At 44.0% G+C, this 27,256-nt stretch overlaps 1 protein-coding gene across 2 annotated transcripts; it reads right to left on the bottom strand.

Moving 5' to 3' along the window:
• Positions 1-19: 19 nt before the first annotated feature.
• PDGFA (platelet derived growth factor subunit A) lies at positions 20-26,797 on the bottom strand. 2 transcript variants are annotated; one of them, XM_086473116.1, is made up of 6 exons: positions 26,735-26,797; positions 25,446-25,542; positions 17,979-18,083; positions 15,632-15,819; positions 7,775-7,901; positions 20-153 (listed from the first exon to the last, which is right to left on the bottom strand). In XM_086473116.1, the coding sequence occupies exons 1-6, from the start codon at positions 26,795-26,797 to the stop codon at positions 20-22; spliced, it is 714 nt and encodes a 237-aa protein (XP_086329242.1). The 2 variants fall into 2 exon arrangements, with proteins under 2 accessions (XP_086329242.1, XP_086329243.1); XM_086473117.1 differs by lacking the exon at positions 20-153 and adding an exon at positions 6,334-6,389.
• Between the last annotated feature and the right edge of the window lie 459 nt (positions 26,798-27,256).

Genomic DNA, 27,256 nt, shown 5'->3' with positions numbered 1-27,256 from the left:
GCTCTAAGGGTGCAAGAATTCATTCTTGGAAAGGGAAGATGGTCGTGTGATTTAGGGCACTGGATGAGCACTCAGATCTGAGTCCTATCCCTGGTTCTGCCATAGCCTTGCTGTGTGACCTTGCACAGTCATTTCTCCATGCCTCGGTCTCGCCTAAAATGGGATAACAATAGTTCTTTATTTCAGAGGAGGTATGAGTACAAACCAGTTCAAGGCTGTGCTGCAGAGATGCTACAGCAAAGAGAGGCACAGAAAAGCTCAGACATGGAATAACACCTTGCTATTAAAATGTGGGAAAACACACAGTAATTAAATGGAAGAATAAATACAAAACATAGGCCGATTTTTGAGGAATGCAACACTGATAGGCTTTTCTCTGTTACCTGAAATTAAAGCAAACTTAAGTGGGATTCTTACAGGTTTAAATGATTTTTACCTCACTCTGGTTTTGAGATCTGCTAGTACTAGAAGCCATGTATTATAAACACCAAGGAAATTATTTAATTGAAAACCTCCACATTGTTTCTGTTTTAAAGCAACCACAATTTCCAGCCCAAGAGAGGGTCAGATAAATATCCAGAGTAAGATTTTCAAAGCCATGGAAGAGGCCTACAAACATGACTTCCTTCAATTTACAGTAAAATATGAGCATGCAAATCTGAGGTAGCTTTGAAACTTCATCTTTGCTTTTGGGTACATTTTCAAATTAAACTATAAACAGGGTCACTGATCTTAATTGAATTGTCAGATGTCTGGAATAGCTTCAATACCACGATTCCAGAGTTATACTGTTGCTGGAATTGGACAGAGCTTTAGCAGGGAGCCTTCAGTAACAAGTATTTTTCCAAATGCAAAGATGAATCCTTTTCTCTCCACAAACACGTCTCTATGCAACAGCATTTGTCCTTCACAGGGGGTCAGTTATGGGCCTGTAGGCCTGGGAGACAGGATCTCGAGGCACATGCCTAGATAAAGCAATTGATTTGGAAATAAACAGATCAAAGGCTGTTCTGTCAGGCAGGAGGAGTGAGAAGAGATACATGATGAGACAGATCCTACGAAGGGAAAATCACTTTTGAGACAGAAACAGAGGGATGGGAAAGTCAGGCAGAGAGTATCTGAAAGTAGACCACAGAAAGGCAACATGGACCCGAGGAGGACAGCCAAGAGAACCTCATAGCTGGAATGCTGAAGCCCGCTGGAGGGAGGAGACTCGTGAGATGCTGTTCCAAGCAGAGTAAAAAGCCTAAGCTCAAAGACACGGAAGTGCTGGAGCTGCCTAGGAACCTCCAGGCCTGGAGAGGAGCAACTGCCTGCAGTCACCGTGCACTGTCTAATAAAGCAGATGCCAAGCAGGACAGAGGACAGGAGAAAAGGAAAGCAAACTGGCACGTAATCCTTGATTTCACTCAACAAAAGCAACTGAAGGGCAGCTCTGGAAAGATGAAGCACAGAATTAAATGTAATAATTGACTAGACAATCAGTGATCATGCACCATACTGTAACTCCAAAATTATTTTCGGGCAGTCCCCTACACATACACTTTCTGACCAGAAAAGACCTCAAAAAAGATTACACCAGACCAACAACTTCCAAATCTCTGAACGGAGGAAGTGACTGCAGAATGTAAAACAGAAAAACATTTATCCTCAAATCTCTACCTAGTATGCGCAAGGACAAAAACAAGGTGTTGGAAGGATTGTACGGAAACATGACTTACAACAACTATCATCTTCAGTTCCTTCATTAAGTCCCCTACTAGCCCCCCAGCCCACAAATAACAGAGCTGTCAATCAGGCACCTTGTGGCTCCCACTGCTCACACCCTTCCCTGTAACACTCCAAATGCAGTACTTTAAAGTCCACATGGCGTCCACCTCCAGTAGACAGCGGAAGAAGATATGACACGGCATTCACAAATGCACAGAGAACTGTTTAATTTACAGCCACAATGGTGAAACAAACCATTTCAGAGCTTGGACATTCAAAGTTAAGTCTGACACTCATTCTTATATTCACTTATTGTGCTTAAGTATTAGAGAACACAGGATTACATTAACCGTACACAACATCAGAGATCCCTGCAGGACCGAGTAGTGAAAGGATGAGAAAGAATGAGGGACCAGCCCCTCAAGTGGTGTAAGCTGGTACAGCTCCATTGCAGGCAATGGAGTGATGGTGATTTACACCAGCTGAGGATATGGCCCTTGAAATGTCCAACTTAACTTTGAATTCATGTCTCCTGTGTCACAACCTTTAATGTCACTGTTCCTTCTGGTTGTATCTGCCACTTTGAAGAAGGACTAACACCATAGCCTGCAAGGTTCGAAAGGGTGGCAGGAAGTATCTCAGCTGGACTACAGTAAGTGACACTACTCCTCGTATTTTAAAAACCATGGACTGGATCCTCATCTGATGTAAATTAGCTCAGGGACTGCTGAAGTTGAAAACATTTGCCAATTTATAGTAGCTGAGAATATAGCCCTGAGATTTTTGTGTTTTCTGCTGCATGCTGTATAAACACTGTGCTTGAGAACAAAGACTCATGTGCGTTTCATTCCTGGTAACAAAATTAACTCGAGACTACAAGTCTCAAACAAACGACTACTGGAAAAGACTCCATTCAGTCTTCATTCTCTCCTGGTTTTCTGAATTTGGCATAACACCTTTATTTGCTGGCACCAATAAAACGCATGCCTCTCAGTTTGCTTTTTTTCCAAGACTTAACTATAGGGCCAGACTCACTCTTGATGTAAATCATCAGAGCTCCATTGTACTCAATGGAGTTATTCCAGGGAAGCTGGCCCACACATCTCAATGCAACCTTCTTAATGCCAGTGCAACCACAGGACTCTCAAAAAGTTGTTTTGCAGATTATTCCACTTAAGTGACTCTGACATTCTTTCATACCTGCACAGTGTCTGAGTGGGTCACATAATGCTTTTCATCTACATGATTTTAATGGATATGTTTTTTTTTCATTAGATATCTTTTAGACAAAAAAGGAACGGAGCAACATTATTGGCATCCCACTGAAACATAAATATATAAATTACATTTTATACACTTTTCTTAAACGCAGACACATACATTCATGTGCATAACATTGTGAACAGTACACTTAGTGGAAAACAAGCACAGACAATCTTAGTTAAATGTATTTCCAGTTTTGGTGCTCAACAAATACACTGGGAAAATGATCACAAAATAGAACGGTGACTAACTCTATCTCTGCATTAGCATCTGAAGCCAATAATGCCTGTTAGCTAACATTGCTTTGTTTGGTTGAAATTGGACATAGCTACAGGAACAGGAGGGGAATGTTTGAACTATATTTAAAGAAATGGAAAGGTTAAAAATCTGTTCTTTTAAGGTTCTGCAGTTCATTCACATTTGAAGATATTTTTTATTTGAGTGGAAACACTGTCTTCAAGACAAACTTTTTTTGTCGTTCCAAACTAAGAAAACTCTTTCATCTCTTTGTAGATGTTTCACAAATAAAAGAATCCAGTAGTTCATTTTACATATCCAATGTGATAATCCAAATAAAACAAAGGGTACATAATCCAAACTACTGGGGCGGGGCAGTGATTTTGGCCAAGTGAGTAGCCATGACATATCTGGCACAGCCCTAAATTTCCAAAGCAGTACAGAAGGATTTAGCCATGTGGCTCCCACTGCAATCCACAGGGAACTGAACATTTAATCCTTTGGCACTTTGAAAACATAGGAGCTGGTGCCAGAGTATTTTATCTGCCCTGCTATAGTTAAAATAGATTCTGATGTTATTTGGGCTATTCTACTACAAAAATATGACCACAAAATGCTTTTTTTTTTCTTTTTTCTTTTTTTTTTTTTTGGTTCAAGAAAACATAGCAGGCTTTCTCAGGTATATAAAACTGTTAATTTTTAGATAAAAATACAAACTTCACCTTTACAAAAACACATATTTCTGTTGAATACACATAAAGCATAACATTTTACCAAAAATAAAGAATTTTAGGTTTTGTTCAAATATTTGCAGCAAGGTAGTACCCATGCCACCATGACATTGTACAATGCAGATACAAGAATTTGTACATTTCACACAACTCCAACATGTGAAATAGAAGTATCTGTATGCTGATAAGAATGACAATTGCTAACACAGTATCACTAGTAGGCAACTGGCATAAGTCTTAAAGAAAAAAAAGGATTTTTGCATGGATATCCTATGATTTGTTTACGCACATCTCTCTTTTTTTCTCTTTTTTTTCTTTTTATGTAATGCTTTAAATTACGGGGGAGGTTGGGGAACATAAACCAAGAAACGTCTAGAAAATTATGCATAGGTATACCATTTTTATTTTAATACATCTCATTAGTTCGCATCCCACTAGGAGAAATACCATAATGTTTTGTGTTCTGCTTATTGTTATACCAGTCTTTTATATGTGTTATTGGCAAATGTAGTCCAAGAGATAATAAAAAGCTAGGCAAAGAGTAAAAAGAAAACTTAATAATCACTTTATGGTGTAAAAAAAAAAATCCACTTAAGGCTCCCCAGAAGGTTTTTTTGTATAGACTTTTAAAACACCACCAAGCAAGGATGTATTGTTCTATAGTGTTCGCGTGGCATTTGATCATTTCATACATTCCTGCTTTTTTTGTGCCTGAAGTCCACCAGTGTCCATCCATCTTCATCAAGAACGCAGGCACATTTCTTGACGTAAAGCACCGTTGACTGCTCTGACAGAAATCCACTATTCACTTAGATTTTTGTCATGTTTTTGAGTACTTTTGGTATCCTCCATTCATTCAACTGTCTTTTTTTCTTTTCTGTTTTTCTTTCTTTCATTTTTTTTCTTTTTTGGACAGGGAAGCTTCCTATTGTTTCACAGAGTGCTACAATACTTGCTTTGATGTCACATTAAACAAATGTACATTGTCTCTTTGTTCTCATTAAGTGTTCTTTTGAGTCAGTTCACATAGGAGAACAAATAAAGTATACAGTCAATAAGCACCATACATAGTAGGTTCAGGAATGTAACAAACCATGTACATCCATGTCCCAGAGAGAAGTTTTTTTTCTAGCTTATTTTCACCTTACATCTGCAGGAGAGAAAAAAGATACAATAACTCTATGATTAGAATCAAAGGTCCTACCTCTAAGTAGATGACTTAAAAAAAACTGTTCTGCATGAAGAGTCACTAACCTGGGACAAGAAGTTCTAAATGCTGTTTTGATTGAGTTTACATGCTCACTTTTAAAGTTGAATTTTAGAAAATCTTTGCTTCTATCATACTACTCCCAATAAATACCTGTTAATCTGAAACAGGATACCAAGTTTAGCATTCTTTAGAAACGAAACATCAGTATAAATGAAAACTGCCATCGGGAGTTTATGTGCAAAAATAGGTGCTTGAAATTAAATTCACCATCATCCAGGCGTTAGGCACATACACTGCAAAATCCAAATCATTCCCACTCCAAATACTAGAATCAATTGCAAGTGCTGCAGTTTACATAATTTGAAGTCATTAAGAAACGGAAATTCTGTATTTAATCTGGAATGTGTATCGCCATCATCATGCATTGCTAATATGTTGGCCAAAGGATTTCAGTCATTTTTGCACTGTGAGGGTGTTAGTTTTTCACTACACTGAAAACCTCATGAATTTTGATGACTGACTGTCATCATCCTACTGAGACCAAACAGACCAAAAAAAAGATCTTAACTTTCTGCTGTAAGCAACGCTGGGCCCTGCAAAGCAAAAAACAATGGTACTTCTAAGCATCTTCCTTGTCAGGCAGGCGGATCACCAGACCACCCCAGGTGCATGTACCATCAATCCCAGTTCATACCGAAACATGGGTTTGATGGTCACGCATATAATGGTACTTGCTGTACGTACACTCAATGTTTCACAGCCAATGACTGGGAACACAACAATTTGTAACCTGGCAATTCATTCATGCATTATTATGTGATGCTTTGACCTCAGAAATCAATAATAATGAAACGAAAGCAGAGGCAATGGAACTTGAGATTTCAGAAGCTGAAGTATTAGCACCCTCCAAAAAAAAAAACAAACAAAAAAGGCAAGAAAAGGAAGTAGCTCAAGAATGTAAGATGCTGATGGTGATGTGGAGCTTAAAGGAAAAATACCAGCAGGTAGAATTATCAAAGCCAATCAAATCTAATCTTTTTGCAGCCTTGAGGTAGCAAGTGTCAAGATTTTGAACAGTGATTAAGTTGAAGTGATGATATTTGATTAAGTTTTCCAGTACTTGTGCTATTAGGGTGTTCAGCATATAGGTCCTACCTGAATATCAAATAGTTCCAGTAGGTTTTATGTTGGTTTTAACTTTTTTCGTTTCCGTTTTTTACCTGATTCCCTAGGCCTTCCTGTTAACATAAGGGCAGGGCTGGTAAAAAGCCCTAAGGTAATGCATTTTGTTGAACACTGAAGTAATAAATACTCAAACCGTTTACATTTCAAAGAAATCTCATTATCCTTTGCATTAAAGTAATAACTTTATAACGGCTGATTTGACATTCCGTTTACAAAGTAATTATACAAAAGTAAAGAAATAATAAACGAAGTTGGCATTGCATACGTCATTTCCAAGATCCATCTATAATTACTGTAACCATGCAGTATTCGACATTTGCTTTCAGCTCTGTAGTTAAGCTATTTTCAGCTCGCCATCCACTTGCTGGTGCAAGTTTTGTCCCTATCAGTAATTAAATCCTAGAATTCTGTATTCTTCCATAACAACACTACCCCATTTTTCACACACATCAAAAAGAAATATTTCATCTGAAAATCTCAACTGCTTAGTCTGTGGCAATTAAAGACATTTTTGGAAAACTGAAATTGATGTAACGAAACTTTTTTCCAAATAGAAAACATAGAAAAAATATCAAACCATACACACATAAAAATAACCATTTTAAACATGGTTCTGTCTACTCATAACTCAACCTAGTTTCAGCTAAAACACTCAGCTCAGATTATAAGTTGATGTCCAATAAAATCACAGCAGAGGCCTAACTTAGTCCTTTTATACAAACTCTAATTCTTCTGCTTTGTACATAGCAACTGAAGTTTGCATTTGCTTAGACCAGATTTATGTCTCCATGCTGGGTGGAGACAGTACAGAAAACCCTTCCTTACCCAGCCACCTACAAAATCCATCACCTTTGGGGAAGTTTTCCTCCTGTATTTACCTGCTCCTCACTGACTCTAATTTTGGGCTGGGTCTACTGCACCCCTAAATTCCCACCAGAAGTGCAAAACAAACTTTTGAGGCTGCCATCGACCAAAATCAGGAGAAAGGGAGGTGTCCTTTCTGCTGCAGTGGGTTTCCTGAATATGTGTCAAGCACTCTAGTAACAGGATCTCAGCTAATGATTTTAGGTGTTTTATGAAAGTCACATTGAAAGTAAGTATTTTTCCCCACAAATCTTTCCCCATGCTAACTTAAATGTTGTCTTGGTAAGGCAAATTTAGGTTTAACCAATAAGCTGCAACATGACAACCTTTAACTTAGTTAACCAAGACCTGAACACTATTGGACATTTATGTTTATTTAAAGGCTAACCTAATGAGAAATTCAAATCCAAACTCTTTATACAGCACAAACTGTCCCTAATTTTCTATCTTCAACACACAGAGAAGTAGCTGGGAGCTCCTCTACTGAAGCAAACTTTGCTTTACATTCTTTACTAACATAAAAATAAGGTCTGTGTGAAATCAGCATTGATGCAAAAATAAAATGAAAACATACCAGTTTCTTCTTCTCTATAATCTGAATTAGTATTTGATGATGTACAGGTGCATTCCATATGCTCTTCTAATCTCACCAGAACTTCTTTTAATTTCGGCTTTTTTCTAACGTATTCCACTTTTGCCACCTACAAAATATCACGAGGGATGTACTGAGACACATTAACATAGTTATTGTGCAGAACTGATGACAGTAACAATACATCTTTATTTTTTAATGTAGCCAAACCCCTAGAAAACATTAGCATATTAATCATTTTTTATCATAATTTTGCATCCTGTAACTATTTATTGCACAGACTATTTGTTTATTCAAGTTCAACAGTTTGAAACAACTTTCTTTTCCCCCAAGAGACAAAACCAATTTCCCACTCATTTCAGTTGGAAGCTTTAAGCAACTCAGTTTTCACACATATCACAATAAACTTCTAGACAGATGCAAACCAGTGGTTGTTCTTGTAGACTGCCACTTTGAGCAGGACCTGCTGTACATGTTGACCACTGCTCTTAAGCTGAAGGCTAACACTGAAAGCATTAGGTTGGTTCATAATAAGTTTTATAATTTACAAACTGATGTCTCCAGAGCCCTCTGAATGTGAAGTGCTCAACTCTACAGAACCAGGATCTGAATATCAGCTTAAAAAGCAGCAATCTCTGTTTACTTCTTGCAGTGAGCTGGGACTTGTTTACATGAGCTCCCATGCACTGTTTTTAGGTCCAAGGGAACTACCACTTGCAAACTGGTTCCAGCCTGTGGCTTTATCCTGGATAGCTGGCACGTATGCTACTTCTCTCAAATCCAACGAACTGCACTGCTCCACTTTGGACCAAAGCACTGCATCCTTAAAAAAACAGTCTGGAGGGCAAGGTGAGGTTGGAGGAAGGCGCATGCTGGAGAAGCTCTGGCTACACCAGGTCTCTCATCTGAAGGACGCCAATGCAGAAGAGAAGGACATTGGGGTGGGGGGATACTGAACACGAGAACATCCTGACCAACTTGGTGCTGGCAGCCAGGAGAGGAGGAACAATGTAGGGGGCAGGAACACTGCTGTGCTGGGGCACTTGAATGGGTTGTGGGATGCTGGGCACCGACTCATGCTAAGTGTAACAGGCATGGTGGCCATGGCCATGCAAGGGAACATGGCATAACGTGGGCAGAGAGAGAGCTAGACAGCGTGTAAGGGGTCCAGTGTTTAGTTTACAGTGGTGTTAAACGTTGCATGAATAGCTGATAATCATTTGCTTGAAACGGAAATCACTGAAATCACAGCTTCTCAGTCCTACTAATAATTTATCTGCCGTTTGACAAAAGGGGGCTGCAATGTGGCTGCCACAGCAAACAAGACTACTGCAAAGTACAGGTATGCATATCGTAAGATAGATAAGGGAGCAGAAGGACAAGAGAGGCTGGCTGTCTCTACAAAACCTACGTGATCCAACCAAAGGCTCCAGTTACTACCAAACAGAGCATCCGCAACTACACTAGACTCTCCTGGTAATGGTTTACTTGCGTGTTTGGTGGGGATTTAATGCTCCAAATCCATCTTCACACTATGAAAATCACTCCTTGGCCCTCCCAAAACCAGAAGAACATTGTCACAAAATGAAAGTGGTGGCTGGAAAAAAACATCAGTTTTCCAGTTCCCAGAAACACTCTCTGTGGACACAAACTACCAAGGACCTCTGAATGACAGTAACAGAAGCTAGAGCAAAATCCTGGCCTTATTAAAGTCAGTGGGAGATCTGACATTGCTTTCATGGAGCGAGGAGTTCAGATCCACATTTTAGTCACCACCTCTTGTGTCAACAGACCTGGAGACGATTTTCATTTACGCAGCAAACAAAAGCTGCAGAGAGACAGATGCAGTAACGAAAGTTTCCACATTAAAAGGTATCTTAGAAAACTGTCAGATCTCCACATAAACAGATTAAGAGCTGGCCGTGACATACAAGAACGCTTTTGCTGAAAGACTAACTATGGGTCGAATCAGTACATTTCAAAATCTCCTATCAGAACCCAACTCCATCAAGCCTTTGAACGCAAAGATTTGAAAATGTACAGTACAACTGAGTCATCTGGCATCAAAGGATGACTAATCCTTAAAATTTACAAAAACAAACAGTAATTAAGACACCTCCACCATCAGAGACAAAGAAAGAGACCCAGCAATCATGAAACAGCTTTCAGATCTGCCACGCTTATTACAGCTGTTAGAATAAACCAGTCTTATTGAAAATTACATGCAACAAAAATAAACTGTAATCAAGCTTTTTAAAGTCGTTCCTTGTTTTGTTTGGTTTTCCAAACTGAAAGATATATGCAGTTCCTGTGGCTATTTGGTATTAAACAACAGTTAAAAAAAAAAAAAAAAAAAAAAAAAGAGAATACTTTGAAGAATAGGATCATAATGAATTTATGCAGCAATTTAAAGCTGGTTTTTTACTGCATTGTAGTTAAAATACAATCCAGCATACATTCCACTGCCCTGCTTCATGCTACACAAGTTAAAGGAAATGCTGCTTTGTAAGATGTTGCAAATACTCAAACTGAAGTAGCACAAACCCGATAAACTGCTGTGCCTGTGTCATCTGTTAATACCTGCTGCCATACAGGACGCTAATCTAAAATGATGAAGGTCGCAGGTCAGATATTCAGTAGGTATGAACAGGGATAGCTATGCTTACAGCATGGGATTTGGCCTTGTGTTAGCATCTTTTTTCTTCTTTGTATTTTCCTCCCTGGTGTTCATCTTGTACAGTTACTTTCAAGTGTATGACCAAATGCTTTGAGATGGTCAGTCCCCAACAAACCAACATTAGCTTCTTTTACTTGTCTCTAACACAACAAAACTAAAAATCCTCAAATCCTCCAAACCACAAAATATCACTGTATAAAAACTCTCTAAGAAAAAGACACTGAAATAACTGACTAGCTTAGTAAAATGGTGCATAATCAGTGGCACCACATGTGCCTCACTGTAGACTCTAGGTACTATCCTGTGGTACAGTGTGGTGGCTAAGTAAAAAGAAAACAAATCTGATTAAAATATGTGGCCTAAGGGAAACGTCACGGGAACACATTTTCTAGAGCTTCTCCAGGAGGAATGAAATCAGAGAATAACAGCAGAAAAAACCAAGTCTGTAAACAGAAGTGTTCAAAATACCTCCAGCACAAAGCCAAAACTTATCATGCGCAGGAACTTGCAAGATAAGTCTCAGTGCAGAAAATTCCTCATAACAGCAAAACTCATGGCTGATAGCTAAATACAAGACGGGAAATAAAACAAAAAAGCAACTGATTGAGGATGGGTTTTGGAAGCACCTATTTCTTCTGTATTAAACTAAATGCTTGCTGATACGATGGAGGTAGAACGAACCTTCACCTTGCAACTGTGATCTTTACAGCCCTCAGATCTGCAGGGAAGACGGAAGTCAAGAGGGTATAAAGGCACCAGAAGGACTGAGCAGGGATCAGGGATCCTGCGGAGCTTGGCAAGTCCCCGAGCGTTTCGCAGGCCGGGAGGCACGGCTGCAGGGACCGGCGGGCAGGCCTGGCGCGGTGCCCTCCAGCACACTCCGCACCAGCTGTGCCTGCCTCCCCAGCGCAGGCAGGCTGGGAAGCGGCAGGGAGGCCAACCGCCCCAGAGCCTGGCAGCCACCCATCCTAAAATACCCATTAAAGAGGTTTACAGGGCACTCCTCTGGCAAAATCCCTGCCTCATGCACAGTTCTTTAGGGTGGGGCAGTGAGAGCTCTCCCTGCAGGGAGGCAAGGCCCAGGGGTGCACTGTCCTGTCAGTGCAGAGAGGGGCGGCCCTGTCACTGCTCCGGGCACAGCGGGTGGCCCTGTCAGTGCCCGGGGCAAGGAGAAGCCCCATCACAGCCCCGGGTGGGGGGGCTGCGGCCCCGAGAGGCCCCGGGGAGGCGGCGGGCGGCCGCTCACGGCAGCGGGGCTCGCTGGGAAACGCAGTCCCCGCAGCGCGGGAAGCCGAGGCGGCCGCGGGGCAGGCCGGGAAGGCGCCGCAGGAGGGGCAGCAGGGTGAGCCGGCGGCGGTAGCAGCCTCAGGGGGCGGTTTGGCGGTGCCTCAGCCAGGGCCGGAGGAAGGGTCCCGGGGCAGAGCGGGAGGGTGCTGCAGCAAACGCGTTACCCCCGCCTCGGGGGCGGGGTGGGAAGGCCGCTGTGGGGTCTCTAGGTCCTCTCTCCCTGAGCAGGAGCAGCCAGAGCTCGCCCTCTGCCAGGCGGCGTGTGATGGCAGGGTTCCTCTCTTGCGCTCTGAGGGCGCCTCTGGTTTTCTGTCTTGTCTTCACCGTATCGGAGTTTCCCTTGTTTCTCCCATTCTGAAATTGGCCTTCGATACCTGTCAGCTGGTCCTGCCGGCAGGTCCCACTAAGTGCTGGCAGTAATCTCCAGTTAAGCCACAGCTAAAATCAAAGTGCTCTTTATCCTAATGATAGAAACAGTCACTGAAGAAAAATGTTCTTAAACCTGCAAACATTACATACAGCCATTTTACCTTCACGCGCAATCTGTTCTGCAAGGCCTTTTTAACCTCTTCAGAGGCTGGGTAGCTCTGCTGAACAACTTGTTCTGAATTCCTACATTTTTTTTTCCATCTCTCTTCGAAACCTCTCTGAACACCTCCCAGATGACAGTTGAGGAGTTGCTCCTGCATTCCTTCCTTTCTGGCTCTTTTTCTCTGTCTTTCCCTCTTACAGAATTTACTGGGTTAGATTGCCCCAAATCAGCTCAACATTGAATATTCAGAAACAGCTAAAGCTGGTATGGCTATGGCCCAAGGCCAAGCAGAAGGCAAAGCTGAGGTATATGCAGTGATTTAGCTCTTGTTTCTTAGTTTGGTAATGAGCGTTGCTGCAAAAAAACATAATGCTCAGCTTGGCTCTTCAAAATAAGCAGTATAGGCAGGATTTGCTCTATAATATTAACGGTATTTTTGCTGCTGTGACCAAAAACTAAGAACATCATGCTCGACGTTACAAAAAACCTACTAGGAAGACTCCGTTCAGAAACCTCCCAAATAAACTGGTACTTGGTAAATACTTGATCTCGCTGCATGGAAGCAACAGAATCTGCAGATATTACTAAAATGGTTTTGCAGATGGGGGAGGAAATACATCTGTAACAGACAACACCCCTCTCACCAATCCTTGTCACCATTAGTCTAGCAGGAGAGAAATTCAATTCTCTCCTTCCTATCAAAGAGCAACTCCCAAACAGCCTCGTTATTTCAGTCCGATTTTTGCAGTGCTGTACAGGTACAGTTTGCTGAATAGAGATGGCTTCAGGACCAGGAAGCTGCGCTCCCATAAGCTCACTCTGTTACCGTGCAGGGCAAACCTACCTTTCACTAACCTATGCCATGAAAGGAAAATCTTAAAGGACCTGTTTCGGGGAAGCTGTTCCACCAACACCCCTGGCTTGGAGCCTCCCTACAGCTCCAATTCCACAAGCCCCTTAATGGCACTTCACTGACCAAAGCTCAGTGAAGGCAAAGTAAGGACATCCCCGAACCCTACAGCCTTTGAATCATGTCCCAAGAATGGAATTCCCCAACACAAGCACCTCCGCTGCTCCTCCCACACCGCCACAGCCGTCTCTTAACCTCGACTACAGTGGCCCTCAGTAAAACAAAGAAAACACCCTTTGCTTTCGCCTGTTGGATGATGCAAACCCACTTGCTGACCTTTCTGGATGAACATTTTTCTAGTGTGAATGGGCCAGCTATGATCTCACTACCTTGTCAATGAAGAGGAAGTGGGGAAAGCCTTTTCAATGTTCAATCAAAAGAGGGCTTTTATGCAGGCTGACATCAGGGGAAAACACAAGACGGCTTTCCAACCGCACTGCAGGAGCAGCTGAGAAGGCTCTCCAAAACCGCTCCCCCTACCTTTCCAGCGACCCTCGCTCTGGGCCAGCTACTTAATGGCACAAGCAGACATTCATCTCTGAACGTAGGACTGGCAAAAGGCCCATAAAACCATCAATTATATCAAAGCTACAAGAGGATCTGACTCTGAAGGGTTTAAATATGGATTCTGTTCAGAGACTTCTGGTGTGACAGTGGGGTCAGCCTACAACCTTTACAATGAACATCCTGTTCCTGCTTGACCTCTTGTCCTTTCTTTCCCTTCTACTTAATGACTGTTTGGAGCTGTCTTGGAGCTTGGAAAAAAAAAATGTCCTCCAAAGCTGGCTGACATATATTGATATTGCTGGTGGCAATATATTTGCACAGCCTCAAAAAGCAGCTGCTCAGCTGAGTGTACTTTTAGCTTATGCTCTACTAAAATGAATGCAAATCTAAAAGCACTAAAACCGTATCAGCGGACTGAATGAAAAACTAACATTTCTTTAACGTGGTGGTGCGCTGGGGAAGCAGCCCCTGCAAAGCTGCTGCCAGTTGTGGAGTTTGCAGCTTCTAGGGAACCCTCGGTGTCCCCAGCAGCAGGGGACTTCGACTGCTAAACCTTTCTCTGTCTCTCTGATCCTCCCCATCGCTGCAGGGGCAGGGAGCAAGCACAGGGTTGCAATGTCACACACAAGTACCAACAGCAAGTTCACAATACACGGCTCAACTCTTTGCTGGACATCTCCAGCTGCTTTGTCCTTATTAATTGCTACACAAAATTAAATGGAAGCTGTATTGAATCCAAAGGCAACAGCACTAGATATTATAAACCTGAGGCACTTTGCTGTTTAACTCCTATTCTGAATGGTTTACAACCGTAGTGCTTCAACTTCCCCAGTTTATTCTCAGCCTTCGAATAATTATTGATCCCAAATTTTTCTGAATTTTTAATTGTTTCTGCAAAGCATATCCCACAAATGAAGGGCAGCAAGCAAGTATAAAGTACAATTACTTTTGGAAAGACTGAGGGAATCTGTTCAGATGTTTCTCCAGCTTATTTGGGGGTGAAAATATTTTTCAGATGTTCAGAAACAAAAAAGAAATCCTGCTCAGATGTGTGCCTGGGCATATAAAAAACAATGAAATGGCTTAAGATGCCTTATTTTGTGTTTAGGATTTACAGCACCTTGCTCACGAAGAAGCTCATTGCAAGTACAGCGATCAGTGTGCTGTGCTGGGCAACTCTATGTTCAAGAATGTGGGCTGTTTTTTTTTAAATCCTGCTCTTAAAATACTCAGGGCAACAAGAACGCAGAGTCTTAACAATACAAATGCTAAGTGTAAGTCTAATCCCCTACACGCAGATGTAAATCAACATTACTTGTTTAAATACTGATAAAAATTAGAACACAGTGAAGCTGAAAGAACATAAGAAATATTTCACGTAATATTTACTGGAAAATTGCAACGGGGATTCTGTCTAATGAGTAAATACAGCATGAAGCCATTGAGTCTTCTGTCCCTGGGGTAAGATAATTTGAAACACATTTTTTCAGATCAAAAGTGTTATGTTGTCAAATATAAAAGCCCAATTTAGGCTGCATAATATTTAATTAAGAAAACAGCATTCCACACAGTGAGTTATTTATTTTTTTAAGTCCAATGCCCCTTGAGTCATTTTATCTTCTTAACTTTAAGATTTGTGCTGTGCAAGATCATGGGAAAGACACAATCAACTTTATTTTCATTACAAAAGAAGAAAAACCTAAAGGGAATCCTGTGAAAATCAAATCCAAACCCAAGATTTTCCAATGATCATGTAACTTGAAAAGGCCATCTGCTCACTGAAAATGGAGAGGGACATTGTACCTGATCCTGCGGCTGTGAGGATGGATAATAAAGATCCAGGTCATACAGAACAGCCACAAGAATACCTGGAGGTTTTAGACTTAAGAGGACCCTCTTAGGGCTCTGCAGCCATGATTTGCTCACCTTGACACTTCTGTGATGTATCCGCGATGGCTGGCATTTCACACTGCTGGTGTTGCAACAGCCAGTGCAACGTTTCACCTCCACGCAGGGGGGCCATATCAGGAAGTTGGCAGAGGTGGGATCAATCTGACTCCGAGGTATCTCGTATATAACCGTCCGTGTTTTGCAGACAGCCGGGATGGCCTCCTCTGCGAACACAAGAAATTCACACTTCCAGGTGAGCAGCTGCTCTCACCTCAGAGCACCCAGATACTTTACACCATCGATTTATGAGTGGCAGCCTTAGCTAGGGGGTTGAGATGGTGCTCTCAGTTCCCACTGCCTACTGACAAGTCGGTGCCAAGTACTGTTTGCCTACCACTACACTGTGTGTGCTACCCTAGGGGGAGGCTGGACTCCCTCCCAAAGCCAAGCTCTAAAACGAGGATTTACAATAGCTTGGCTCCCAACATAGCTCCGAGCACATACCATTAGATAAGACAACCCTGCCTCTTTAGAAGCGACACCACGCCAGATTAGATCATTAGGCTTCTCCAGACTAGACGATCCTCTAATACAGCCTCACAGGGACTGCGTAACGTTAGCTGTTGGTTTACAACGTTGGGCCGGTCACTGCACACACATATTATCACAGAAACACACAATATCTGGCAAATATCACCACAGAAGTTGCACTGAGGATATCTGCATCACACCCAAACTGGCTGAGCTGGGAAACAATCTGCGCCATATCGAAACTTTCAAGTCTTGGGTTTCCACTTCCAAAACCTTAACACCCCCATATCAGAGAGTCCAGTCCATCTGCCATCCCAAAAAGCAACTGCCATTTTTTCCGAATGAAGTTGCCAAAGCTTTTTACATGGTGGGTTTTATTTAATTTGTTATTTCTTTAGTGAGGCAAAACCACAGGAGCAGCATGATCAAAACACCTGCAGCTAAACTGATACCCCGCTGGGGCTCAGGTAAGGTGAGCTTGCAGACAACGGTTTCAGCCACATGAGGATCACAAACAGTAGCTCTACTGCTGCATGATGCTGCCATGGAAAATCCAAACCACGTATCGTTCTCAACCCAGGGACTGCCTAAGAGGTCAAGCTGATAATTCAAAACGGTCCAGAAAATAATAGCAATTGCAAGGACAACTTGTCTGATGATAAGTTCTCCAAAGGCAGCTTGGATTTTTTGCCTTACAGGGGAAGCAGTGATAGCTTTGGGTTACATGTGTCAGGAAACAGTACTACTGCCTGCACTTCTTCAGTTACTTCTGAAGTACAAGAAGTTCAGGCCTGGCCTGTGCCTGTACCATGAAAATCTAGGCTTACTTTTGAAAGAGATGCATTTCAGTCAGTTAAACAGAGTGAAAATTTTTCTTCTCAATCCCCAATGCCATGGACCCAAGAAAATTAACGGATACAATACTACAAGATAGATGGCAACTCCCACAAGCTGTTGAGCATATCCAGTTCCCACTGACTTTCATGGGGAGGCATTCAACACCTTGCAGAGTAAGGTGCCAAGTGTAGCAGACTGTTTCAGAACCGCTGTTCTCTAGAGGCATTCAATGTGACAAGCGCACTTGCCAATTCACACTGCAAATCCACGCTGACAGCATGCTGTGCTATCTCCAGAGTACCACCAGAGCTTAAAGGACAAACATATTGACTCCGAATTACCTATAACAGATAAGATCATGGACGTTCTCCACAGTCAAATGGAGTGGGAAAACACTCAGATCTATTCAGACGAACAAGCACTGCATACCAATCCTATTCTAAAATTCTTTAGCATCTCTTTAAATTTATATTTGGGCTCTGTTGGATCACCATCATTATTGTTTAGTAAGAACAAAATCCCCTGTAAACATGCCTGGTGCCCTACACAATGACGGAAATCAATGCCCCAGCGTTCCCGTCAATGGCTTTTAATTTTTTGGATAAACTGGTTTTTTTCTTGTGAATAAAGAGTCAAGCTGTTTCCTTTTGTGGAGCTTCTGTACTGAAAACTCGTACCAACTGTTGATGTTTTTTGAAGCACACTGCTGTAGTTGTTCCCCACACTATGAATTATACATTGAATATCACAGCATTTTGCAACCAAGGTCTAGCTTTCTAACATGCTGCAACAAGAAAGTGAATGTAAAGAATTTGTGCTTGTCTGTCTCCTATGGACATCCTCCAGAAGACAGCTTCTCAGGCAATGCCTCGTTTTGTGCAAAAAGAAAGGCAGAAACTAGAAATGGCCCTTTTCCTTTGTGTGTGTCACAGTTTTCCAGTGAAATGTCCTGCTTGGCTGACCAAAAGCACCCCCTCCGTTTTTACTCCCTAAGTACAAATAACTTGTTTCTTACCAATGCTTCTTTTTCTGCGAATGGGCACAGGACGATTCTCTTGCACATGTTTAGCAGAATGAACACTATAAGATCTCAAGTTTGTTTCTGAAACATCATCATATCCTAGAACAGGAAACAAAACGTTAAAACTCAGTGACGTTATTTGCATCGATGTCGCTACGGTGCTGTTTCACACTTACAAATCTGTGCTGTTCATATGCACAAGCCCAAATCCTGCTGCAATTAGTCTAATGTAACTCCTGTCAATGCAACTGCAAGGGCATGAGGCAGGGAAGACAGAGACGTTAAATGTCATGTATAAGCATGTACAATCTAAATCTAACATCCCTTTTACTGAAAGGCCCCAGAAACAGTGCACACTCTGTGACACAGCCCCGTATCTAAAGTAAAACAGCTGCATTCTATGTGAAAAGCATTCAGCTTTTCTTACTGGAAAGGTGTAGAAATAAGAACAATAATACTTCACGTGAAACATTTCTTGTAAGTTTTCTGAAGTTCTGGTATGAGGCTACAGTAGAAAATATGGTATTACAAACCCAACAGCAACAATGCTGCCTCTGTAAATTTTCCCTTGTTTGGTTTTCAGGGCAGTGCTAGGACAGAATCAAAAGCAAGAAGTAACGAGCATGGGTTTCCTTTTAGCCTCTCTGTTGCAGAACAAATCCCCTGTGAAGTATCCTAACCTTTGGAGGGGCATCTGAAGCTACTGCAAACTCTGGGACTGCATCCAGGCTTGTCTTGTTCCCTAAATAAGCCTACCACATGGGTTAAAGGGCCATGAGAAAAAGCAAAGATGGAAAACTTGGCATTTCATTTATCATAAAAAACAACACAATAACTGCTCCAACTATTTGGCTTTGTTAAGTGAAGCAGTCCAGGTCGTGTCCCATGCAGTGGGGTTCTGAAAACAACAAGCACAATCTGCAAACAGGGGATCAGGAAGATGTAAGCAAACTGAGGACTGCATACAGATTCCAGTACACCAGAACTAAGATTTTTAGCACTCTGCTGCTTCGAGTGCCCTCTGCAACGTCACAGGAGAGTTTCAAGGTTTCACTGCCGGCTCCAAAGAAAACTGTGATGTGCACTAAAAAATGTAAATGGCTATTACACAATTCTCAACTACGCTCTGTACAAGCTACCAACATCCTACGCTCCTGTCTCCTGCACTGTCGCACTCACAGTTTGTTTCGTATGCACAGCTGACTGTGACCCTGGAACTTGTTTTATTCTCAGCTTTATTGGTAATACACATCGTAAGGGTCCGCGCTACAAACCAACCAACTCCTTTTCTCCTCCGTCCAAGAAATCCTGCCCTAAAGAGCATGCAGCTTGTGAAATCACCTGCAGAGCCTGGTTAAGACATGAAGACAGTGGTACATTCAGCATCTTAGAAAGAGCTCTGTGCCTCGAGGTTTATCTTCACTTGTTGGAAAATTCTATCACAGGTAGCTAAGAGAAGATGAAATGGGAGGTCCAAGAGGTAGTGCCAGGATCACCCACTGGTCCTGTCTGTTTTTCTTATCAGTTGAACAGATCCTCGTCTCAGACAAGTCAGTGTGAAATCCAGACTCTCAATCTACCCAAATAAGTTGGCTCCTACTTCCTCTGTAGAGTGCTTGTTTCCCACCGATTTCGATGGGAAATTTTGGAACCTAACTGATTAGCTGATAGCGGGCCTTATTTGCAGTCCCAATCCTGTAACGTAACACAGCCACGGCTAATGAATTTCATTTTTGCTTTTATTGTACCCCATACTCCAGAAAACTCATCAGTGAGGTAAACAAAATGGCTTGCCCGAGACCCCACAGGAAGATTGCAGCTGAGCTGGAGAGCGGAGCCAGGTCTCCTGCATCCCATTCCAATGGCACCAGGCCATCCACCTGACCCCAAATGGCGTTATGCAAACGAGGATCCGTTCCGATGTTCCTCCAGCCCTCTTCTGCTTCCTAGCACTCAGCCACCCAACACCTTAACACTGACCTCCTTTTTGGCAGCTTCGAGTTGTCACAACCTCCCCCTCAATTTGAGGCAATGAAGTGATACTCAAAAGAAAGCAGCATGAATTCTGCTCAGTGCAAGATCCAAGCTAGGCTCAGAGCAAGAAGCATCTCTGTCCACATGCAAACAGTGTTTAAAAAAGATTAAACACAAAACTAATGCCTCTAATCCAAACTGCTTGGTGGGCACAGACATCTTGCTGAAAAGAGAAACCATCGATGATGCCAGCCGTACGGCAAGCCTGAGCCACAGGTCCTAATCCCACATTCAACACGCTGGCATAGCTCCCTTCTAACAGGACTGATTTCTTGCTGTCTTGTTTAAAGAAACTGGTAAGACTAAAGGAATAGTATGATCAGCTAACCAATATGTTAAGCCATGTGCTTATATATAACTGCTCAACTCAGCTGCAATTAGCCATATTCTATCATCATGTTTATAAAGCAAAATGACACGTCGAGGAGCATGTGTTGCTTATAAGATGATTTCTAAGGTGAAGAAGGCCTCTGGCTCATACTGTATCTCACTGTCTCGCTACATATCTTAGGCATGTAGATCATTTCATAAGTTCATGTCTCGCTGTGGGGGTTAAGAAAAGAGATCTACACAGCTAGCGCAGCAGACTGCAAAACAAGTTCCAGTCAAACCTCAATGCATTATGCAACACAAAATGTATTATTTCTATCGACACAGCGTCGATGTGGGTTTTTTTAATAAACAGAATTATGCAGCACACGGCTGAAGCCAGAAGATGCTACAATGCTAAAGGTACCTGGTGTCCCCCTGATCCCCCCAGGCATTTGGAAGGAATTCCATTTTCCAATGAAGTCAATGGGAAAATCACTGCACTTCAAGCAATCTTGAAGTCAACAGGAGTCTTGCCTGAGCAGGACTGAAAAATCAGAAAGTCAGTTTTGAAACCCACACTTGACTCTGGACATGCGGCCAGAAGACTTTATTTTGTTAAAACAACGATGCTACGGTAACTACAAACAGCACTCTCTAGTTTGACTTGAAAGAAGCCTGACACCTAGTTTGCATCAGTTTTTTCCCCTAATGTACTGATTTAGCAGCATAAAGTTGCAGAATAAGGATAAGCTCTTAGCAAAGGAAACAGGAGTTATGGGTGCTTAGCGCCTCACAGAATGAAGCTTAGAGCAGAAAGCTTACAAACGGGTGGTTCTTAGTTTAGAAATTGAACAGTGCTTGTCACTAAGTGAAGATGGGAGGATGCTGCAGGGAGCCACATTAACGCAGCTCTCCTTTAACGTTTTAATAATAAAAAAATGTTTTCATGGCAGCCGATCAAGAAATTTCTCTGTAATCTTTTATGTACTGACAACGTATCAATGATGGGTATAAAAACTCTTTTACAATTAGCCTTGGTCAATCCATTAGTGTAGCTGAAATTGTTCTTTTTTGTCAGATTGGCATTTTTCCACTGGGTCATGGAGTATAAATCACAGAGTTCCTGCAACATTCTGCCAATACGCGATTACTCTTCCCACTAAATAAGCATGTGAAAAGCATCCTAAGACTACTGTTCTTTTATATTTATCAATTTACACTTTCACATTGCCATCTCCTTCCCAAACAATTCCATCTGAGGTACAATCCCCAACACATGCAGTCTTAACAGAAACCCTTCTAGATGTCACCTTGATGGGCACCTAAAAAGGGTAGGTCCAAGACTTCTAGTACCAACAGCAGCACTTTAGGAAATTCTCATTCTCTCCTTTTTTCAGGAATTCAATGTAAGGTACAGCTGAAACGGTCCATCCTACAAATTGGTCCTAGAGCCAGAAAGCCCAAGGCAACGTCAATCTGTTGGTCTGATCTTCTTTCTGGCTGATGCAAAAGATGCCCTTCTGACATCCAAGTGCAGAGATAGATGTCATTAAGTGTTCAACTTGGATCTATTAAAGGAAATGTAAGTAGCAGCCTGCAAGATCCTGTTTTGTTTAATTTACCCTTTACCTAGATGTGATCAACCAACTGTCAAGGAGAAGGAGTATTCCCTCTATCTGTCTCAGGAAAACCACAGGACACAGACGGCAGATGCCCACCTCTGGCGATGTTTGAGGCGCAAGGAAAAGCCAACACACTGCACTGTAACAGCCTTAATTTGAGCACCGCACCAAAAGCCACAAAGTCAACAGAAGATTTTCCAATAGATTGAGCTCTGCAGCCACCTAACACTTTTCCGGGAAAGTATACTGTTAATTTAGAACACTTCTCCACTTAACAAAAGCTGCTCTGCTAGTTCTTAATCACAGGCCGTTAAATTCACATGGCCTAAGGTGACCCTGTGGTTGATGCCCTTAAACCATGCAAAGAAGCACACTCAGCCCTGCATTTCCCCACGCAGGGAGATGACTGGGGGAAAATCTGTTCCCAGCGGGAGGCAAACATAATAGGTGATGAAATGAACTCTACCTCCCACAGGACAGATGGGAGAGGTGAAGCGCGAGGAGAAAAAACCACGCTGCTAAGCCAAAGAGAACTGCACAGGCGGAATATAGGAAATGCCCCCGTTTCGGTGATTTAGTCTGTTAGTAGTAAAACTGTACTCTGCACGCTACAGCTGCCTACTTCCTGGGATCCTGCGTGCTTTCTGTTTTAAACAGGGTCAGACTCTGCTCACTGTCACGCCAACGAAACTCCATCGCTGACTATGGATCCCAAACACAGCAAATTATTATGAAGACCCTGTTTTCTGATAGGAACAGAGAATTTTCATGTTGCCTTTGCAGGGATTTCTCTTGTATCGGACATGCAGCTCTGACAAATTGGCCTGGATTTTCTTTTTTGAATACAATGATAAGCTCCATGTTGGGTAGTGTTTTTCTTTAAGTAATATGCCAGATGGTCTGGGGGTGTGGTTTCTAATTTTATGAAGGGGGTTATCAGTCATCTCTGCACTACAATATAGAGACCAAATCTGTCAGAATAGAAGAAAAACCTGCCCACTCTTATAAAACTTACTTTTTCAATTAAAAATATATGCTTTGCATTGCAGGAGAGAAAAACAGCTGTTCTTCCTTCATCTTCCACAGATTCTGCCTCGTTACTCAGGAATATCAGATATTTTCTGCATGCATGCCTGATCCTGCAAACTCTTCCCCTACGAGATCATTCTTAATTCTCGAGTCCACCCACTGAGTTTAAACAGGACTACTCACATGCAGAAGGACTGGCAATACCGTGCATTAAAATGAGGGAGAAAATAATCACTGGAGTGTTTTTATTCTGAGCCTCAGTTTAAATCCGTATATGCTATAAAATAGAAATATATCTACTGTACAAACCCTGGCTGAACTAGCCCTTCCCTAAATGCAATTACAGCCCTGAGGAAATACATTTTAGAAATATCGTCTCACCGGTGACTAGAAAACATTTGATTTGCCAATCCAAGCTAATACTAAATACAGTAAACAGGCCCGACCCTGTTTACTGAAGAAAAGGTGGTAATTTTGATGTTCCATTAGTAACTCTGATAAACCCTTAATAAGAATTACTTGTGATAGTAAAAGACTTTAGGACTGTGTCCAGAAAATGTAAATGTGGGTAGTAAAGACCGGTTACTCCCTATGAAGATCCAATCCTGCCTGTGTAGCCCAGAATAAATCTCAGCAAGCAGGCAAAAAGAGCATCCACGTAAGCAAGAACAGGGTGAAAGGCTGAATGTTTTGGTTTTACTTTTTAATATTGTTTGAGTTCATGTCTTAAGGCATTACTGTTCCATGGTGAAATAGTAAAATATTTATGTGTCTTGTTTCTCTAATGGTTTCTAAACTGACAAGTTGCAGGAAAACAGCAAAATTAAATGGTAAACTTGTGGCTGACCTCTTCCAATTTTTGGTCATGCATCCTCTGGTTAATATTTGCCATGAGGTGAATAATTATTTTCTGAAAGAAATTTCTCTACTACATCTACTCATTTGTTCAGCTCCCAACATTGCTCCACTTGTCTGCTTGATTCTCTTGCAATGGAGCCATGTGAACTTTTGCTCTTCTTGTAAGTGGTATGTAAAAATGAAGCATGTGCTTGTTACACTGGATTATTTGAAGAAATAATGTATTCTGGTAGCTACAGAATACTGACTCAAATGCAGAAGCAGCATGCAGCATTTTAAAACGCTAGCGCTCAGATCCAGCCCTTCTCCAACAGCAGCCAAACCTTCCACTGAGTTCACTGGGAAAAAGATTTCAGCAGCAGTGCACTTGTCTGGTCCCAAACAGTCTTCAGTGGGGAAATATGTATCGCATGCCCCTTCCCTGTTGCGAAAGCGTCTTTAATTGCAGTGATAAGCAATAATGATGAAGCACTGCCCTCCAAAAATATTAAAGCGAAGCCAAAAAAATCTGGTAATTAGTAATTAGCCTCCATGGTAAAGTATTGTGCAAGAGAGAAATATTCCCATTTTCAGTGTAATGGGAAACCATTCGCTCCCTAATCACATGGAAATTGAAAGCTATGTCTGTAAAATACGCTCCTAATGCGCTCCTGCTCATTAATACAGCCCTATACAAAAAGCAGTGAGTTAAACTCTAGAAGGATCCTGCAACACTGAATGAAGGTGATTGAACGTGGCACAGACTTCACAAAAATACACAGCATATGGTTTAAAAGGAGATGGCCCAGTACCAACGCAAGCAAGAATTCATTCATTTATCTCCATGTTTGCTCTTCAGAAAGAGGCAGGTTTCCCTTGGGCACATCAAAGGTGCCGGGTTTATTCTTTCCCAACTAAGGGAAGAAACCACCAGGAACAAAGTGCATCAAGTGAAACCAAATGATAAGAAACCCAGTAATACAGTGCTTCTAAATCTGATTTACTGCTGCAATGATCTGTTTGAACTGCACGTTCTCACTACACCCATTTGCATGCCTAATGATGCAGAAAATAACCCTGCGCTATTTTCTTTTGGAAAAAAAAAAAAGTGTATTTTTAAGGGTAAGCTTCATATGCAGGTTCCTGTTTAAAATCAGCATGGACGGTTTATTTTCCTTTTAATAAAGCCCAGCACTTGAAGAGACATTACTTCATTCATAAATATTGTTTCAAATATTTTAAATACCTCTAGGACAGTAGTTTAAAGATAACAGAGCAATGCAAGACCAACAACAAACCTTATGGAAATTCTTCTCCACTGAGAGACGGAGAGGTCTGAAAACACAGAGGGTCACTAGGTCCCTCTCCACCCTGAACCCCCCGAAGTTTTAACTCCCGATCGGCCCCTTGGCCGCCGCCTCCCTCCGAAACACAACTCCCCTGCCCAGGGCAGCCTGGCTCCTCAGCCTGGCTCCTCAGCCTGGGTCCCTGAGCCGAGGCAGCCCGGGCCGCGCCGCCGCAGCGCCGAGAGCCGTTCGGGGCGCTGCGCCGCGGCCGCCCGCGGTGCCTCCCCCCCGGGGCGGCGGCGGCCGCCGGCGCGGAAGGAAGGAGGACGGGACTAATTTACCTACGGAGTCAATCTCCAGGAGGCGCTGCAAGTCGCGGATACTGTGGATCTCGCTGTGCGCCAGCCGCTCGATGAGCTCCTGCGGGATCTCGGCCTCCTTCAAAGACACACACACACCGCGGGTCACCGCGCAGCACCGCGCAGCCCTCCCCCCCCCCCCCCCCCCCCCCCCGCCGCCCCTGCAGCACCGGGGATTTAGCGCTTCGGGGCTGGGGGGTTTGGGGTTTAATGGAGCGTGCATGGTGTTTGCTGGACGTGTTTGGACGAACCAGGGGAAAATATCCACACGCACACCCCCTGTTCCACCGGGCGCTGGAGCGCTCCCCGCCGCCTCCGCCGGCGCGCCCGCGGGGGCTGCGCGCCGCCCGCTGAACTGCGCCGCGGCTCGTCCGGGCGGGCAGCTCCGCACGGCTCCGACCGGGGGAAGCGTGTGCCCGGCAGAGCTGCGCCTCCGAGCCCCGAGCCCCGCTCGACGGCTGGACACCCACCCCGGGCACCGGCTGCTGAAGTTTGCCCAAGCGGGCACGAAGTCCACCGCGGGCGCGGATTCCCGCGACAACGGGGAGGAGGGGGACCGTGTCCCACGGGGCCACCGCCATCCTACCAGCGCCCACGTCGCGGCTCCCAGTGCCAAGCAGACCCGGTCCCGGGAAAAGTTACAGCCGCCGTGCAGCGCCGAGCACCGCGCTCGCCCCGACCAGGGCCACCTGTAGCCACCCCAAGACGCGGCTCCGCGCCCACCCCCCCAACCCCTCCCCGAGCGGCCGTGTGCGGGCGGGCTTGCTCCCGACCCTCGCCCGCTTTGAGCCGGGTGATCTTCAAAAACCGGGGAAGGGCGTTTGGGGGGGGGGGGGGGGGGGCGGAAGGATTCAGCCAACTTCTGCCCGCGGCACTAACGGTGCCCGCGGCCGGCTCCGTACAGCGCCGTGCGCCGCGGGGGCGGCTGCTGCCAGGCGGCTCCGCGCACCGCGCTGCTTGCAAATAGCCGCAGCCCGTTTGCACCCGCGGGGCGTGAATATATATATATATTTATTTATAATTTTTAAGGGCAGCTAGCAGCCCCGGAGCGGAATGCACGGTCATTCCCCTTCGCCTCTGGCAGGCATGAGATGGCAACTTGCTTTCTGCCTGGGGCGCGCAGGGGCTGGGGCAGGGCGAGCGCTCCCGGCGAGGCCAGGGCGCGGAGATGCCCGCGGAGCCCAGGTGGGCAGCCCGCTCCCCCGTGCCCTCCGCCGCCGCTCCGCCCCGACCCCCGGCGACCGAGGACGCAGAAAGCCGCTCTCACCTACCTCGGAGAAGGTAAAGGACAGGTAGCCAAAACCTATCAGCAAAACGCAAGCCCAGGTCCTCATCGCGGTCTAGTGCACTTTAGACACGGAGGGAAGGCAACGCTGATGGAGAGGAGCTGCAGGCCGGCTCCTGCCGCGCAGAAATTCAGTACCATCCCTCAGGGGAAAGGCAGCGGGGTGGCTCGGGGGTCCTCCGCATCCAGGGTGGGTCAGGGCTGCCTCGGGGCGGCGGTGGTTTAATTACGGCGCTGCCGCTGTTTGTATGTTCCCCTCGCTACGGGAGCGTGGCTGCTCTCCTTTCTGCTGCTCTCGCTCGCTCCTCTTGGCTCTCAGGACTAGACCAGCCGGTACTTCTGCATATTTGCTTAGATCAGACCAAAGTGAAACCCAAGGAGTCGATCCGGAGCGCAGCTGAAACGCCCATCACCTGTCTGGGGCGGCTGGCCCCCCTCCGGCGGGCGGCGCTGGGGCCCGCCTCCCCCCGCCGCCGCGGCCTCCCGCTCCGCGCCGGGACTGAGGGAT

The sequence above is a fragment of the Leptosomus discolor genome, chromosome 14 (genome assembly GCF_034619465.1).
Source record: "Leptosomus discolor isolate bLepDis1 chromosome 14, bLepDis1.hap2, whole genome shotgun sequence".
Lineage (NCBI taxonomy): Eukaryota > Metazoa > Chordata > Aves > Leptosomiformes > Leptosomidae > Leptosomus > Leptosomus discolor.
Note: the sequence above shows the minus strand (reverse complement) of the source record. Positions and strands in the feature narration are given on the sequence as shown.

Excerpts from the sequence above, each read along its gene's own strand:
- PDGFA (XM_086473116.1), bottom strand. The coding sequence starts at position 26,797 with ATGAGGACCTGGGCTTGCGTTTTGCTGATAGGTTTTGGCTACCTGTCC. Across the intron at positions 15,820-17,978 it reads TCGCAGAAAAAGAAGCATTG|AGGAGGCCATCCCGGCTGTC; the intron begins GTAAGAAACAAG and ends TTGTGTTCGCAG. Across the intron at positions 7,902-15,631 it reads TACATCACAGAAGTGTCAAG|GTGGCAAAAGTGGAATACGT; the intron begins GTGAGCAAATCA and ends GATATTTTGTAG.